At 51.9% G+C, this 12,472-nt stretch overlaps 4 protein-coding genes across 5 annotated transcripts; 1 reads left to right on the top strand and 3 right to left on the bottom strand.

The window, feature by feature from the left end:
- Positions 1-6: 6 nt before the first annotated feature.
- Positions 7-3,255, bottom strand: LOC105703617 (protein Skeletor, isoforms B/C). Its single transcript, XM_012432119.1, has 13 exons — positions 3,139-3,255; positions 2,846-3,062; positions 2,677-2,785; positions 2,365-2,603; positions 2,108-2,276; positions 1,900-2,011; positions 1,690-1,826; positions 1,493-1,628; positions 1,210-1,399; positions 1,030-1,130; positions 670-924; positions 497-604; positions 7-412 (listed from the first exon to the last, which is right to left on the bottom strand). The coding sequence occupies exons 1-13, from the start codon at positions 3,224-3,226 to the stop codon at positions 225-227; spliced, it is 2,049 nt and encodes a 682-aa protein (XP_012287542.1). The 5' UTR covers positions 3,227-3,255; the 3' UTR covers positions 7-224.
- Positions 3,256-3,673: 418 nt separating this feature from the next.
- LOC105703608 (ankyrin repeat domain-containing protein 7-like) lies at positions 3,674-4,355 on the top strand. Its single transcript, XM_012432105.2, has 2 exons — positions 3,674-3,879; positions 3,954-4,355. The coding sequence occupies exons 1-2, from the start codon at positions 3,674-3,676 to the stop codon at positions 4,324-4,326; spliced, it is 579 nt and encodes a 192-aa protein (XP_012287528.1). The 3' UTR covers positions 4,327-4,355.
- An 18-nt stretch (positions 4,356-4,373) lies between these two features.
- Positions 4,374-5,779, bottom strand: LOC105703621 (sulfotransferase family cytosolic 1B member 1). Of its 2 annotated transcripts, none has more exons than XM_012432125.2 (4): positions 5,315-5,779; positions 4,927-5,228; positions 4,762-4,856; positions 4,374-4,688 (listed from the first exon to the last, which is right to left on the bottom strand). In XM_012432125.2, the coding sequence occupies exons 1-4, from the start codon at positions 5,605-5,607 to the stop codon at positions 4,395-4,397; spliced, it is 984 nt and encodes a 327-aa protein (XP_012287548.1). In that variant the 5' UTR covers positions 5,608-5,779; the 3' UTR covers positions 4,374-4,394. The 2 variants fall into 2 exon arrangements, with proteins under 2 accessions (XP_012287548.1, XP_012287549.1); XM_012432126.2 differs by having other exon boundaries at positions 4,927-5,189.
- Positions 5,780-6,212: 433 nt separating this feature from the next.
- On the bottom strand, positions 6,213-12,461 carry LOC105703764. Its single transcript, XM_012432407.1, has 6 exons — positions 10,424-12,461; positions 9,359-10,349; positions 9,153-9,290; positions 7,588-9,070; positions 7,334-7,505; positions 6,213-7,190 (listed from the first exon to the last, which is right to left on the bottom strand). The coding sequence occupies exons 1-6, from the start codon at positions 12,054-12,056 to the stop codon at positions 6,967-6,969; spliced, it is 4,641 nt and encodes a 1,546-aa protein (XP_012287830.1). The 5' UTR covers positions 12,057-12,461; the 3' UTR covers positions 6,213-6,966.
- Between the last annotated feature and the right edge of the window lie 11 nt (positions 12,462-12,472).

The raw sequence follows: 12,472 nt of genomic DNA, 5'->3' as shown, positions 1-12,472 counted from the left end.
TCATTGTTATTGTTCAATAAGTTGCTTTATTACATTAATTATTTTACAGTTTAGTATAGCTCAGGTACCGCAAGTACATACCTTTTTGAGCTGTCCTACGTAGAGGGTCACGTTACGTATACGAAGTTATACAAGTACATGATTATATTATTTCTTCGAAGTGAAGTAGCTAAATTAATTTCCGCAAATCCTCGCGCGGTAGAGACAATTGAGCAGTCTTAATCTTACAGTAGCCGAAAGTATAGGGCGAAGATACCAACGAGCCAGCTTAGCTTCGGAGTAACCGATACGCTTCGCACGTAAGCATCGACTACGTGAATTTTCCAGCCCATGTTCGCATGGGTGAAGGAATTGTAGTACACTATGTCCGGCCATGTGGAATTTGGCGTCACTTCCAGACTGCCTCCCTCTCCTGCATGAAAAGGTAAGGAGTCGAACAATGTGCAACCGTCTATCTCTATATGAAATTATTTAAAAAGACGCACGAACACCGTACCTTGCTCGCAGACTTGAACCAAAGTTCTGTTGAATTTCTTGAAACTTGGAAAGTCATCGTCCAGTCTCCTGTCTCGTCCAACGTGCTTGCTCAAGCAAAGTGGACCAACTAAAAGTAACGATTGTTCGATTTTTTGAAATATTCTTTAACGTTTCGAAGCATGTTTTTCGAACCTGCCGTAGGTCTTGGTCTTCCCCTTCTGGTAAACTCCACTCCTGCGAGAACTCGAATTTGAGCTTGCGCGTTATCGCTGAGTCTGTCGTAGCCACCGTGTGGCTCGTCGGTTATAATCAGGGGGTGGTACGCGTGCACATTGTGCGGGTTGTTTCCCCCGTGGACTCTGAAATTGTATGTCAAGCCTCGACGTAGATACAATTCCGGAATCAACTGTCCGTTAATGTACCAAGCGAGTCCGTTCGACGTGAGACCTGTAAAACGACGAAAGGCAGGATAAAATCATGGACCGAGCGATCCGCATTCATTACGTCCGTAACGTTCAAATTGACGTTTGGAAAGAATTTAAGAACAATTACCCGTTATCCCTTGGTACCCCTTTTTGCCCCCGGACGGGCCGATCGTTGCCCTGAACGTTCTGATGCTTCTGTCGAAGATCTCGGCCTTCTCCCACGGTTCCCTGGGACAACGATAATTGATTGTACACTTTTTCAGTAGTTTGGAGCGACCGTTTGAACGTTATTCGTATAATTACATACACGAAAATTTGATTGTCCTCCGTGAAGTCCACGCAGGTGTTCTCCGGCTCCTGTCGATTAAGCTCCAACCGTAAATCTCCTTTGGGGTAGATGTCGTGGAAATTTGGCTCGCCGTTCTCGTCTAGCCTACCCAGGGCCCAAACCACGTAAACGGGTCGGTCGGTAGGATATTCCTTATCCCCGGGGTCGGCTGAAATTAAAACGCCCTGGGTGTTGCAATTTCAAATTTCTTTCAGCGATCGTCGGAATTGCTCGACGAAGAAACGAGGTTTCTCGGACTCACAAGAATTGAGGGTCCGCCTATACGTAATAACGTTTATCCCATTTTGCCTGACGGCGGTGTAGAGTTGATTGCTATCCATGCCACCGACGAGTTCGTCCTTGCAGACACCTTTGTACTGGCCGAGAACTTTTCCACACTGTGCGGGAAGACGTCGGGAGATATTATTCGTACACCGGGGCATTTTCCAAGTAACTTACGGGCGCCTTTGCGGTGATATCGTAATCGGTCGCGTAGCCTCGAGTGCCGTCCATGTACGCGACCGTAACGTCGGCGCCCTCCATTTGGCTCTTCTCCTCGGACCCGGACAGACCGAAGGCCATGTACTCGTCCTCGGCTGTAAATCGCAATTACGGGCGGCAATTCTCGCGAAATGATTTGATCGCGATGTATCCAAAAATTTCACTTGCCAACTTGACCGGCGAGCTGGATCGTTATCTGCGGCCCGAAAATCTCCCAACTAGCTTGATACCTCTTGTGCAGCTGTATACAGTTTGGCAGCGATTCCGCGTGCTTTGTCACCTGTTTGAAACATTGCCAGAGATTCGGCTCGAGCGACTAACCGCAGAGAAAGAAATATTCCAACCGTGGTCGGAATCTAGAAAGGGCAGGCTTTACCTTGACGAGGGAAGGGGGCACGTTCAGGCCGTCCTGTACCACGACGGAACCGAAATTCGTTTTCGTGTCCACGTCGAAGATGCTGAGCCAGTCCACGTCGAATACCGTCATCTCGCCTGGCAGCTGGATAACGACGTCTTCGTGGTCGTAAGCCCGCAGGGGGTCCAAGCTGAACCGATCGTTTGGTTAATACCTTTCGCCGGGGCATTCGAGCATTTCGCAAAAGCGTCGAAAGGTAAATCGGCGTGTCCACGTACTAGCCATACTCATCCGGAACTTTGGTCCCCTTGCTGGAAGGCTGCGGGCCCAGGCCGACCCAAAAATACGTGCTCCTTCCCTGTCCGTCGTACACGAATTGCGGGATGCCGATCGTCTTCGAGTCGAGGATCACGATCGGATCCGACGAGACCCCGTGAGATCTTTTCGACAGCTGGGATATCTTCTGCGGCGCCGGGGGGTCGAACTCCTCGGGAATGTACACGTCTCCGAAGGTATTCTACGGAAGAACCGACGTCGTTCAGTCGTCCGACTCGTCCTCGACGCTCTCGGCGGTCGTCGAGCGCGATTACCTGACTCGCCAGATCGTAAATCGCGAACCACTTGATGTCCGTGATCTTCTTGTTCTCCGGTAGGGTCAAGGTAAAGTCCTTGTTGAAGTACCGGTCGAGCACGTTGGTCCTGGAGGAGAAACGACTCCGTTAGAAAATGGAAGGCCTCGCGATGCCACGGGATACCGACTTTCCCCACTCGTCGGGCACGATGAAGCCCTGGGGCCCGGGGCGATTGGACGCGCCGGCCCAGAAGAAGGTGTCGGCCCCGTTCCCGTCGTAGCTGAACGACGTCAGCAGCAGCGTGTACTCGTCGACCGCGTACACGTCGCCGGAGACCTGGTGGTGGTAGGCGTTCAGCTTCCCGAGGTACTTGCCCCTGTACTCCTCGTCCTTCTCGGCGCTGGCTGAGCAACAGACGGAGCCGTTAGCCGCCGCGAAAAAAGGGACTCTCGGTTCACCCGAGTGGTCGCGGTCGCTCACCTGGTCGCGAGCAGGCGAGAGCCGCGGCCGCCACCGCGACGACGAGCGCTCTCCCGACGATCCCGCTCTCTCCTGATGACGAGGCCATCCTATCGCGTCCGAGGCACTCGAGCCGGTCCGGCCACGAACGGCCGGCCGAGCGGAACTGACGCGGAACCGACGGGGGACCCCGGGGGACCGACGGGGGACCGACGGGGGACCGACGCGGCCGAGGAGAAAGTTCGAACCGTTACCCAGGCCTGGGCGCGGCTCCGCTCCCGAGGATCGATTAGGCGCGTTTGGTCGAACTCGGCAATTTCTCCTCCCGATCCTGGAGGGATCCGATCGCTCCGCGGAGGAGCGGCTCGCGCGACTCCTGCGGTTCGGCTCCGCCAGGAGGATCAGGGAGTTCCTGGCTCGCAAGTGCGCCCGAGTCTTTCCTTGCCGCTTCGGTTTGGATCGTGTCTCCGATCGCGTCGACGGGGAAACCTCGTCTTAACCTCGTCTGCGCGCTTTCCGCAGTGCCTCCGTGAACCTGCACCACCCGTTGGAGCCTATGGCGACTCCTTTGACGGCGGCCATCGACCGCGGCGACCCGCAGATTTTGTCGGGCCTCCTGGAGAAGGTGCCCACGGCGCTCGACTCGACGACCGCGCAACCCTGCGGGAGGACCGCGCTCATGTACGCCAGCCACCACTCCAGGAACCCGGACGTATTGCAGGTGCTCTTGAAGAAGGGCGCCGACCCCGTCAAGACCGACACGTGATTGAAAACGTTACATAGATCGAGGATTTTTGCTCCTTTCTGCATATATTGCCGCGAGACGTAAATTTCAGACGGGGCTGGACGGGTCTTGGATACGCCATAGCCGGCGAGAGGGTGAAAAATCTGCTCTTCCTGCTGGAGAACGGGCTTCCGGTCGACCAGCCGGATTTCGAAGGTCGCACGCCGTTGATGGTCGCAGTCGCGCTTTCAAATTTGGACGTCCTGAACGCTCTTCTCGAGCGAGGTGCCGACGTTAATGCAAAGGACGACGCGGGGTTTACCGCCCTGCAGCTGGCGATCCTTATGAAAAAGAGGGACGCGGCAATAGTCCTGACGGAAATGGGAAGCGACTTGGGTCATCCGAGTCCGGTTACCGGAATCTCGATCCGCGACCTTGCCGAGGGAATAATGCCGAAATCGTTGCCCGGCTTGCGGAGGAAGTAAGTTTATCGCGGCGTCGAGCACAATTTTCTCGGTAGATTTGTCGGCAATGCGGAGAATTTCTGGGATTTTCAAAACCGAAAGTCCGTGCCTCGTAGATTCTGGCTGGTCCACTCGTCGAATCGATCTATCGCGTCCGAGGTCATGGTTTCCTTCCATTGGTCGACCTTCCCGCTCCTCATAAATTGGCCCTCGGTTTCGATCAGTTTAAATTTTTTGTTCACCTCGACGACCTCCTGGTAATTTACCGAGGGGTTGGCCTTCATGCTGGCGAAGCTGAGGTGATCCGCCAGGACCTTCGCTTGATCCTGCGTCAAATTCTTCCCCAGAAATTCGGCCGTTTTTCCGATCACCCCTGGCAGGTCCTGAAAGAGATACGGCCTCGATAATTCTCGTCATTTCTATGGTCTTGCCGGAATAGCTCAAGCTTCGACCTACCGATTTCATATCCTCGTACTTCAGAAATAGCGAGTTTCGATCGTCTCGCCTCTTCCAGAATCCTAGCAGGTGGTCGAAAAACGGAGCGTAGCATACTGAAAATTGATTGACGCGTTAAGCGGTGATTTTTCGGAGGACGTAAAGGACTCGTTTAACGTGACTTACGTTTCTTCCCCAGGAAGAGCGCGCAAAAGTCCTCGAAAGTACCCCTGTAACCCTCGAGGAGCTTGCAGTGATGGAAGTACGAGATACAGGTGTCCTTGGCGTTCCTGGCGACGTAGATGATCTTCGGTCTCTTCTCCCCGGTCCTGATCTGCCGAGGTAGAAGCTCGAAAGGTAGATGAGTCTTCACGAACCGAGGACTCGGAAGGTCCTCCACGTATTTTACGCTATCCAAGACGTGCTCTCGAAGGTGCAGTCCCGGAGTCCTTGGAATTATCCTCGTGTAGTCGAACAATGACGAGAGTCTGTTAGAAAAAAAAAAAAAAAAAAAAAGAAGCAAAACGACGTCTTTGGATGCTTCACTTATCGATTGATTTTATTTAACACTCACTCGAGAAAGGGGAACCTCTCGTAAAGGACTCTTCTCGCTGCCTCGAAGTCCAGGTCGTTCGCGATGCACCACACCATTTCCTGGGTCCAGGTCGTGCCGGTTTTCGGGAAGCTGCAGACCCAGACGTCGTCGTCCCTGACCTCCATGTGCTCGATGGACTCCGAGAACGTCTTATAGTATTCCGGCAAACAGTATCCCTTGGCGGTAATGTATCCGGTACGAAAGTCATTGGTAAAAGTGTCTCTTAGCATCTTGTCCAAATCCGTCTCGGTGACGTCTACGAGCGGGGTCATCCTTTCTTCGAAATTAAAGCAGGCGTTCTATGCGTTCGGGATTTTTCTTTTCTACCGATCACCTGCAACGATCGGTGACGAGGGACGCTAAGATCGACTTGACGGATAACCGAGACGTTTTGGGCATAAAATTACTAAGAAACGCCACCAAGATGACGGATCGAACGGTCGTTTTCTCGTCTACGGTCTTGTGCAACTAATTTCCGAGATTTGGTGCCGAACCTCTTATAGGCTGCGAAGCCTTCTACGGTGATACGCGCGACCGTTTTTACGAGAATCGACAAGGTTAGCGTCGATCTTTCGTGGTTTTTCTTACTTGATCAGTTTTTCGCCCACACCGTGCTTCTCTACAATTTCTGCACCTTCTATCCGCATAAACATATTTCTACGAGATTTAAAATAAGTTAAATTATATGTATTCGATATCTTGGTTGCAGTATGGTCGAGATTAGCGGACGAGCGTCTAGCGAAAATTATAGATAAAAGTTTATAGTTTTTGTGACTTGACTAAATTTTCAAGGTAAAAATCTGACCTTCTGGAGGGAAGGGCTCGACAAGGAACTGAAAACGAACGAATAAGTATTGTTCTTTTTTGCACCTAAACAGACGCCTTCGAGAACACGATCTCGAAAGATATACGTACATCGTTTATTTTTATCCAAACGGTATAAAAAGGAAAAATATGGAAATATCGTATGCTAGAATAGCAAGTCAACGCAGTGGAACTTAAATACTAAAGGTAATAAAGAAAGTATTTTGTGTACTGTGATTCAGGTACTAAAACTACATTCTTGTCATTTTAAAGCACACCATTACGTTAAGAAACGTTCCCACGATCGATGTCTTCGGCTGTACCGCGATTACATAAGCGCGGTATCATCTTATTGTCCTTATCTGCGTTAGCCTCGAGTCATTTGTTAACATTGACCTAGATTCACTGATAAACTCCTCGTTTCTTTCCAGGAATTCTTCAAAGACAATGTCGGTAGTGAAATTCTTGTTCACTGGAAAAATGAAAACGATAACGCTTAAATATTTTCCCTTCAACGCCTGCGAAAACAGGTCGACGAGACAAATACAACGTCCGGTAAATTTTACGGAATAACAATTTCGGATAAAATTTTGATCGTCTAAAATTTCTAGACACCTGCGCGATATACTTTTACTTCGCCTCCGGGTTGTACAATAATTTGGGCAGGCTAGAACGTTAAAAAATGACAATTTTTTCAACGCGTTCGGATCGCTTTCCGGGACTTTCGAGGATTTTTTGTGATCAGTACTCGGAACGTCGGAACGTTTCCGAGAGCCACTTAATTTTTCTATTTTTATTCATTTACGGTTCCACGCAAAAGGGAATCGTTATAAGTTCGATATAACGCTAACGCTCTGCGACAAGTCGACCTGGCCCCTGAGGACTTTCTGTTGCAGCTTTTTGCAAAATATCGTGGCCATGAGCTTGTTGCGACGAGCCTCCTCCTGCTTCTCTCGTTGGCGTCGCTTAGACCGGACCTCGTTCAGCCCCGAGTAACGCCTCCGCAGTCTTTCCTTCATCTCCTCGTCGGTGATCCTCCTCTGTGCACCCGCTGCAACGAATTTATTTATCGTGCTTGCTTTCAACTCATTTGAAAGCATTTCTGACATTTATTTGTCATGAATTCATTAGTCGATATAAATTGCTGAGCGATCGCTCGAGGTGCCCCATTAGCCCGTTGTAATCAAAACCGACCTGTTTGCCTAGGTAATCTCGGGGACTTAACGACGTTCGAGGTGCTGGCCATGGCGAGCAGCTGAACGCGCTTCTCCTTCCTGAGCTGACGGAGTTGGCAGATCTCCGTCATGTATCGCCGGCGAGTCTCGGCGTTGTCGACGAAGCCGGGCTTGTTGGTCGCGAGGCAGTCCTGAAAAATTCATTTCGATTCGGTTTAGCGCATGTAATCGACGTCGAGTTCGAGCATCCGTCGATTGATTTAACCAAAGTACCTGAAGGCTCCCTTTGTGGCGCGGACCATTCGCGTTGGCAAGAAACTTCGAGTTCTCGCAGGAGCAGCCGCCACCTCGCGATCTGTCCGCATCGGGAAAAGACCCGTTAACGGATGTCTTCGAAGACTTGATTTCGCCGTTTTGAGTCCCCGAACCGTTGATGACGCTTGTCTTCTGCTCGCCGTTGTCAAAGGACAACTCGTAAGCAACCGGCTTCGGATACTGTGGCGTGCAGTCGCACGGCTTGCCGTTTCGACTGGCCGTGCCGCAGTTGCGACAGCATCTGCAGGATTTCTTCTCACTGGCGGATTCCGTTTTACCGGGTCGCCGGTTGGAGCCTCCGTTACGCTTGGAACAAACGTTTTCCGACGCGGTGTTCTTGGCGAGATAATTATCGGCAGAGCCGTTCGTTCTATTGATACATCCGCAATTCTCGTCGCAACCGCAGAGCGAATCGACGCCGTTCCTCCTCGGAAAATCTCCGTTCTTCTTCGTGTTGAGGTAGTACGGTCGCGTTTCGTTCGACTCGTGACACGGACATCCGCATCTTCTCGACAGTTGTCCACAGGTTGCGCGGTTCCTTCTCTCGATTCTGGACTCCTCCTTTCGTCTCGCCTCGCAGCTGCAATCCCGAGGACATCTGCAACTCTTGGCATTCGACTTACTCCTCTCGCAGCCGTACCACCCGGGTCTGTGTCCGTTCGCCAACTTCGTCCTTGATTCCTTGCTCTCGCAAGACTCGTTCTTACACTCTTGGCACTCGCACCCGGGGCCGACCGCCTTCGATTTGTCCACGTTCATCCGATTCTTCGCGTCTTTTTCCTTGACGTAGCCGTTTCTGGCATCCGCGAGGTCGCTGCCGTATTCGGGATAGGCGATCGCGCCCCGTCTGGCGGGCTGCGAAATGAAGGGTCTCTCGTTCGGCCGCTCGTCGTTTCGGTTCTGCGGTTGGCACCGATTCGGGCTATCCACCCGGTTTTCCCTCGGACAGGACTCGGAGTAGAGGTCCTGCACCTGCATCGAATGGTGCGCGCACACGGCTTGGGTTTCCCCTCGAGGTTGGCCCTGCATCTGGAGGTTGTACATTGGGGCGGGAGGCAAGGCGTACGCGCGACATCGACACGATGTCGGAGGGGCGTGCACGCAGGCCCCTCGATGCACCGGGCACGCCGCGTGCACGATCTGGGGCTGCATCAACGTCGGCGAGGAGGCTTGGGGCAACGTCTGTACGTAGATGTTGGTGAGCCTGACTCCGGGGTTCTCCATTTTGGACAGAGTTACGATCTCGCCGCCGCTCTTCGAGTGGGCGTTCGCCGTCTCGGTGGCGGTCTGCGTGTAGCTGTTGCGCTTGCCCAGCGGTCGGTCGCTCCGGGTGCTCGCGCTCGCCGGTGGGTGCTGCGTCGCCAGGTTCCGGTGGGAGGACCATCTCTCGCTCGCCGAGGCCTCGTCGTTCTCATCCGGGGCTTTCGGCATGGTTTCCGAGCTGAAACGGATGTGTTCAGGTATAGCAAGTTGAGGTTGAGTCGAAACGTACGTTAGCTCGATAAAGTCGCGCGAAAAGATACCTTGGCGTATCGTCCTCGCCATCCTGCCTTTGGGTAAGCGCAGAGAGGACCGTCAACGGCTTCTGCTTAAAGGACGCGCGTTTCGACTTCCGCGGCGAGATCTTCGGCTTCTCCGGCTTCTTTGGCTGCTCCAGTAATCTGGAAAAGGTTACGGTCGTTACTTGCATTTTCTGAATTCGTTCAGGGAGAGCGAAGGGAGGGCGTACTTTTTCAGATTGGACAAATGGCTGATTTCGTTGGTAATCCAGATCAGCTGATTCCTCTTCTCCATTTCCGCATAGCTGACGAGCTTCGTGTCCCCGGAGTCGGAACGGTCGCACCTTCTCGACTCCAATCTCCACTCCGGCGTGCCGGCGGAGTTCGGGAAAGGAATCGGCCAGACGAGACTGTTCGCGGCCTCGCTGGGGGTCTCCCGGCCGCGTCGATCGTCGACGACGGAGTCTAACGAGACCCCGTTCCGGTCGGACCGCGTGCTATTAGAAGAGGACCGCCCACAAGGCAGGTCGCACTTCTGCTTCAAGCAAAATATATTCTTCGTCTTACCGTTCTTGTAGCCTCGCTGAGGGACGAAGCACTCCGAGCTCTCGCTCTTGTTCGCTTCGGTGGGAGTGTTGCTCGAATGGCCGCGGTCCTCAGCTCTCAGCCCCATCCTGGCCTTTCTGCCGTCCATTTCGGTTCTGTCTGTCGTCTTGTCGTCGAACCTGTCGCTATTGGTGCTATCCAAATTGGCGACTTCCGGCGCTCCCGTTTCCTCGTCCTCCGAGGTCTTTTTCGCGCAGCCGCCCTTTTTCTTCTGCGGTCTCCACTCCTCGGAGGAGTCCGTGGTGTTTCCTTTCTTTGTTAGAGCCTGGATTATCTCCGCTCTGTAAACCTTCTTCCGGGCGTCGTCCGGATTCCACGGAATGTTCTCCTCCAGATCGCGCTCGATCTTGTCGTCGGTGTACTTTGCGGTTACGAGCCTCTTAATTACGTGGTGAATCAATCTCTTCTTGACTTGCTTGTCGCATTTGTTCGCGTCCACCAGACTCTTCAGAATGTTGACGCTTCGCTCCAGGTCCCTGACGAGACTGTCGGAGTCTCCCCAGAGTTTCTCGTCGATGCTCGAGCTGGTGTTCGGCAACGTGGAATTGGACCTCGTAGTATTGACGGACGACACCCGACTCGTGCTACCATTTGGGACATTCTCGTATACATGACCTGAAAGTAGAGTTCGCGGAATTCCGTTGGTTCCTCAAGAATCTAGAACGTCGGTTTATAAGTGGCAAGCTTACCTGGAAAATATTCAAAACTGTTGGCTCTGCCGGTAACGTTTTCGGTGTCCTCCACTTGAGGGGTCAACGGGGAAGAGCCGTTCCGAGAGGATTCGGAGCTACTCTTGCGAGTGGTGTTTCCGTCGCTCTGCGCGTCGTTTTCTGTACAAGGTCTCCGTGTCTCTTGTTCGTCGCTACTTTTTATGGAGTCGCGTACCTTGAACGTCCCCTTCGAATTTTTTAAAATCGATTGAGGAGACTTCTGCGACAAACTAGTTCCTCTCTTTGGTAATGGAGGTTTCTCCTCCTCGAGAACCGAGACTTGTACTCCAATGGATTCTCTGGTGTAAGCGCTCATGCTCGTTTGAATAACCTTATCACAGGTTACCGGCTTATTTACAACGGTTGCAATAGAAGACGTAGAATTAAAGAGCAATGGTAATAAAGCTCTGTTCTTATCTTTACTATGTAAATTGAGGTCGCTTTGACTTCGCTTTAAAGATATCTTGGAAGGGGACAAAGGCAAAATGTGCATGGATGAGCTTTTCTTCAACGGAGAAGTGCACGGATTCGAATTTCCTTGCGAGCTCTGCTTAGGTTTACATCTTTTCCCTACCGTAGCATATTTTATAGCAGGTACTTTAAATACATGAGACGACGTGGGTGTATCGGAGATTCGATCGATCTTTTTCTCTTTTTCGTTACTTTTCTTTTCTTCCGATCTGATGTCATCACCCGTAATAATTCCAGTCACATGGTTTTTGACGATAGGCGTGATTTCCACTTCGCTCTCGGAACCTGAGATGTTCCCTACCAGAGGTGTGGAAATAGCTTTAGGTTTTGCAGACGATTTAAGACCCGTCGCAACGGCTGTCCCTTTCCCCGAAGTCCCTGACTCCGTCGTGCCTTCGGGATCTAATCGGAGAGCCACGGAGCGGCCAGTTGCAAGAGCGATGCGCTCTATGGTACTCAAATTACTTGACCTTTCTTTACTTTGGGATATCGTGTTAAAATATCCGACATCTGCCCCGCTATCCCACTCGAGCGGTTTATGCGAGGCGATGCTGGATGTCGGGGATTGTGCCTTCTGCTCTGCAGAATCCGTAACGCCGTCGCGATTTTCACGTTTCTCCTCGACGATCGTCTCGTGTTTCAATTCGGGAGAAGGAGATCTTGGATTCGGTAACGATCGCACGTACACGGTCGAACTTTCCGCGCCGGACGATTGCCCGATCAGCGGTGGCCTTACCCATCTCCTCCGCTCTCTTGGAACGTAACCTCTGGCATTGCAATCCTGGCTGACGTGGCTCGGCCTCTTTGTATTCGCTTCAGGATTTAATTCATAAATGCTATAGTAATGCTTTGGCCCATCGGGGTTCGTACTCGTCACGGGCAAAGAGAAGAACTGGTCCAAGTTTGTACTCTGAGAATACTTCCTGTAGTACTGCATGACCGCCGACGAAAGGGATCTATCGGTGACATTGGTCATGGGCTTGAATACCATGGATGCTGCTTCGGAATATTGCAGAGGGATAGAACCGGATGCACCGGGTGACCGATCTCCATCCTCCACCAGTCGGTATCTCGGATGTTCCTTCGCGGTCTCCAGGTCTTTCAATCGGTCCTCACAGCTCGACTCCGAATCGTATTCCATGGTCGCGATGCAAAGCGCACGGCCAATTTTTACACAGCCTGGCGACAGCGTCCTTCGGAATTCGTTACGACAAACCTGAGCGTGCGAACATTTTCTGGACCAGGAATTTCACTCATGGGGCTCTCACGCGAAAGAATGTGCCCGCTCCCTGCATGTTTCTCAATTTTATCGCGGCAGGCTTCCTCGAAACGCGTTACGGCAGGTTATGTCTACGCGTTACGCGTTTGCCGTTAATTATCTTCACCGACGTGCAATGCAATGCTCCGCAATTAAATGTAAATTGCAAGATTTACCGTCTGCAGAATCGAGGTCTTTCTTCTCTTTTTTTAACAATCGTGCAAAAAAATACCAATTATTGTTTACATGTTTAAATAACCTAAATAAATGCGCTTCCCTCGAAGCCTCTGGGCGGGCTT

This window comes from Orussus abietinus, unplaced genomic scaffold, assembly GCF_000612105.2.
Source record: "Orussus abietinus isolate OABI.00-Male unplaced genomic scaffold, Oabi_2.0 scaffold26, whole genome shotgun sequence".
Classification (NCBI taxonomy): domain Eukaryota; kingdom Metazoa; phylum Arthropoda; class Insecta; order Hymenoptera; family Orussidae; genus Orussus; species Orussus abietinus.
The sequence above is the reverse complement of the archived record's forward strand: the minus strand, read 5'-3'. Positions and strand labels throughout refer to the sequence as shown.

Excerpts from the sequence above, each read along its gene's own strand:
- LOC105703617 (XM_012432119.1), bottom strand. The coding sequence starts at position 3,226 with ATGGCCTCGTCATCAGGAGAGAGCGGGATCGTCGGGAGAGCGCTCGTC. Across the intron at positions 2,277-2,364 it reads GTTCCGGATGAGTATGGCTA|CTTGGACCCCCTGCGGGCTT; the intron begins GTACGTGGACAC and ends CGATCGGTTCAG. Across the intron at positions 2,012-2,107 it reads TGCCCCCTTCCCTCGTCAAG|GTGACAAAGCACGCGGAATC; the intron begins GTAAAGCCTGCC and ends TGTTTCAAACAG.
- LOC105703608 (XM_012432105.2), top strand. The coding sequence starts at position 3,674 with ATGGCGACTCCTTTGACGGCGGCCATCGACCGCGGCGACCCGCAGATT. Across the intron at positions 3,880-3,953 it reads GACCCCGTCAAGACCGACAC|ACGGGGCTGGACGGGTCTTG; the intron begins GTGATTGAAAAC and ends CGTAAATTTCAG.
- LOC105703621 (XM_012432125.2), bottom strand. The coding sequence starts at position 5,607 with ATGACCCCGCTCGTAGACGTCACCGAGACGGATTTGGACAAGATGCTA. Across the intron at positions 5,229-5,314 it reads GAGAGGTTCCCCTTTCTCGA|ACTCTCGTCATTGTTCGACT; the intron begins GTGAGTGTTAAA and ends TTTTTCTAACAG. Across the intron at positions 4,689-4,761 it reads AGTACGAGGATATGAAATCG|GACCTGCCAGGGGTGATCGG; the intron begins GTAGGTCGAAGC and ends TATCTCTTTCAG.
- LOC105703764 (XM_012432407.1), bottom strand. The coding sequence starts at position 12,056 with ATGGAATACGATTCGGAGTCGAGCTGTGAGGACCGATTGAAAGACCTG. Across the intron at positions 10,350-10,423 it reads CAGTTTTGAATATTTTCCAG|GTCATGTATACGAGAATGTC; the intron begins GTAAGCTTGCCA and ends CTCTACTTTCAG. Across the intron at positions 7,191-7,333 it reads GAGATTACCTAGGCAAACAG|CGGGTGCACAGAGGAGGATC; the intron begins GTCGGTTTTGAT and ends AATTCGTTGCAG.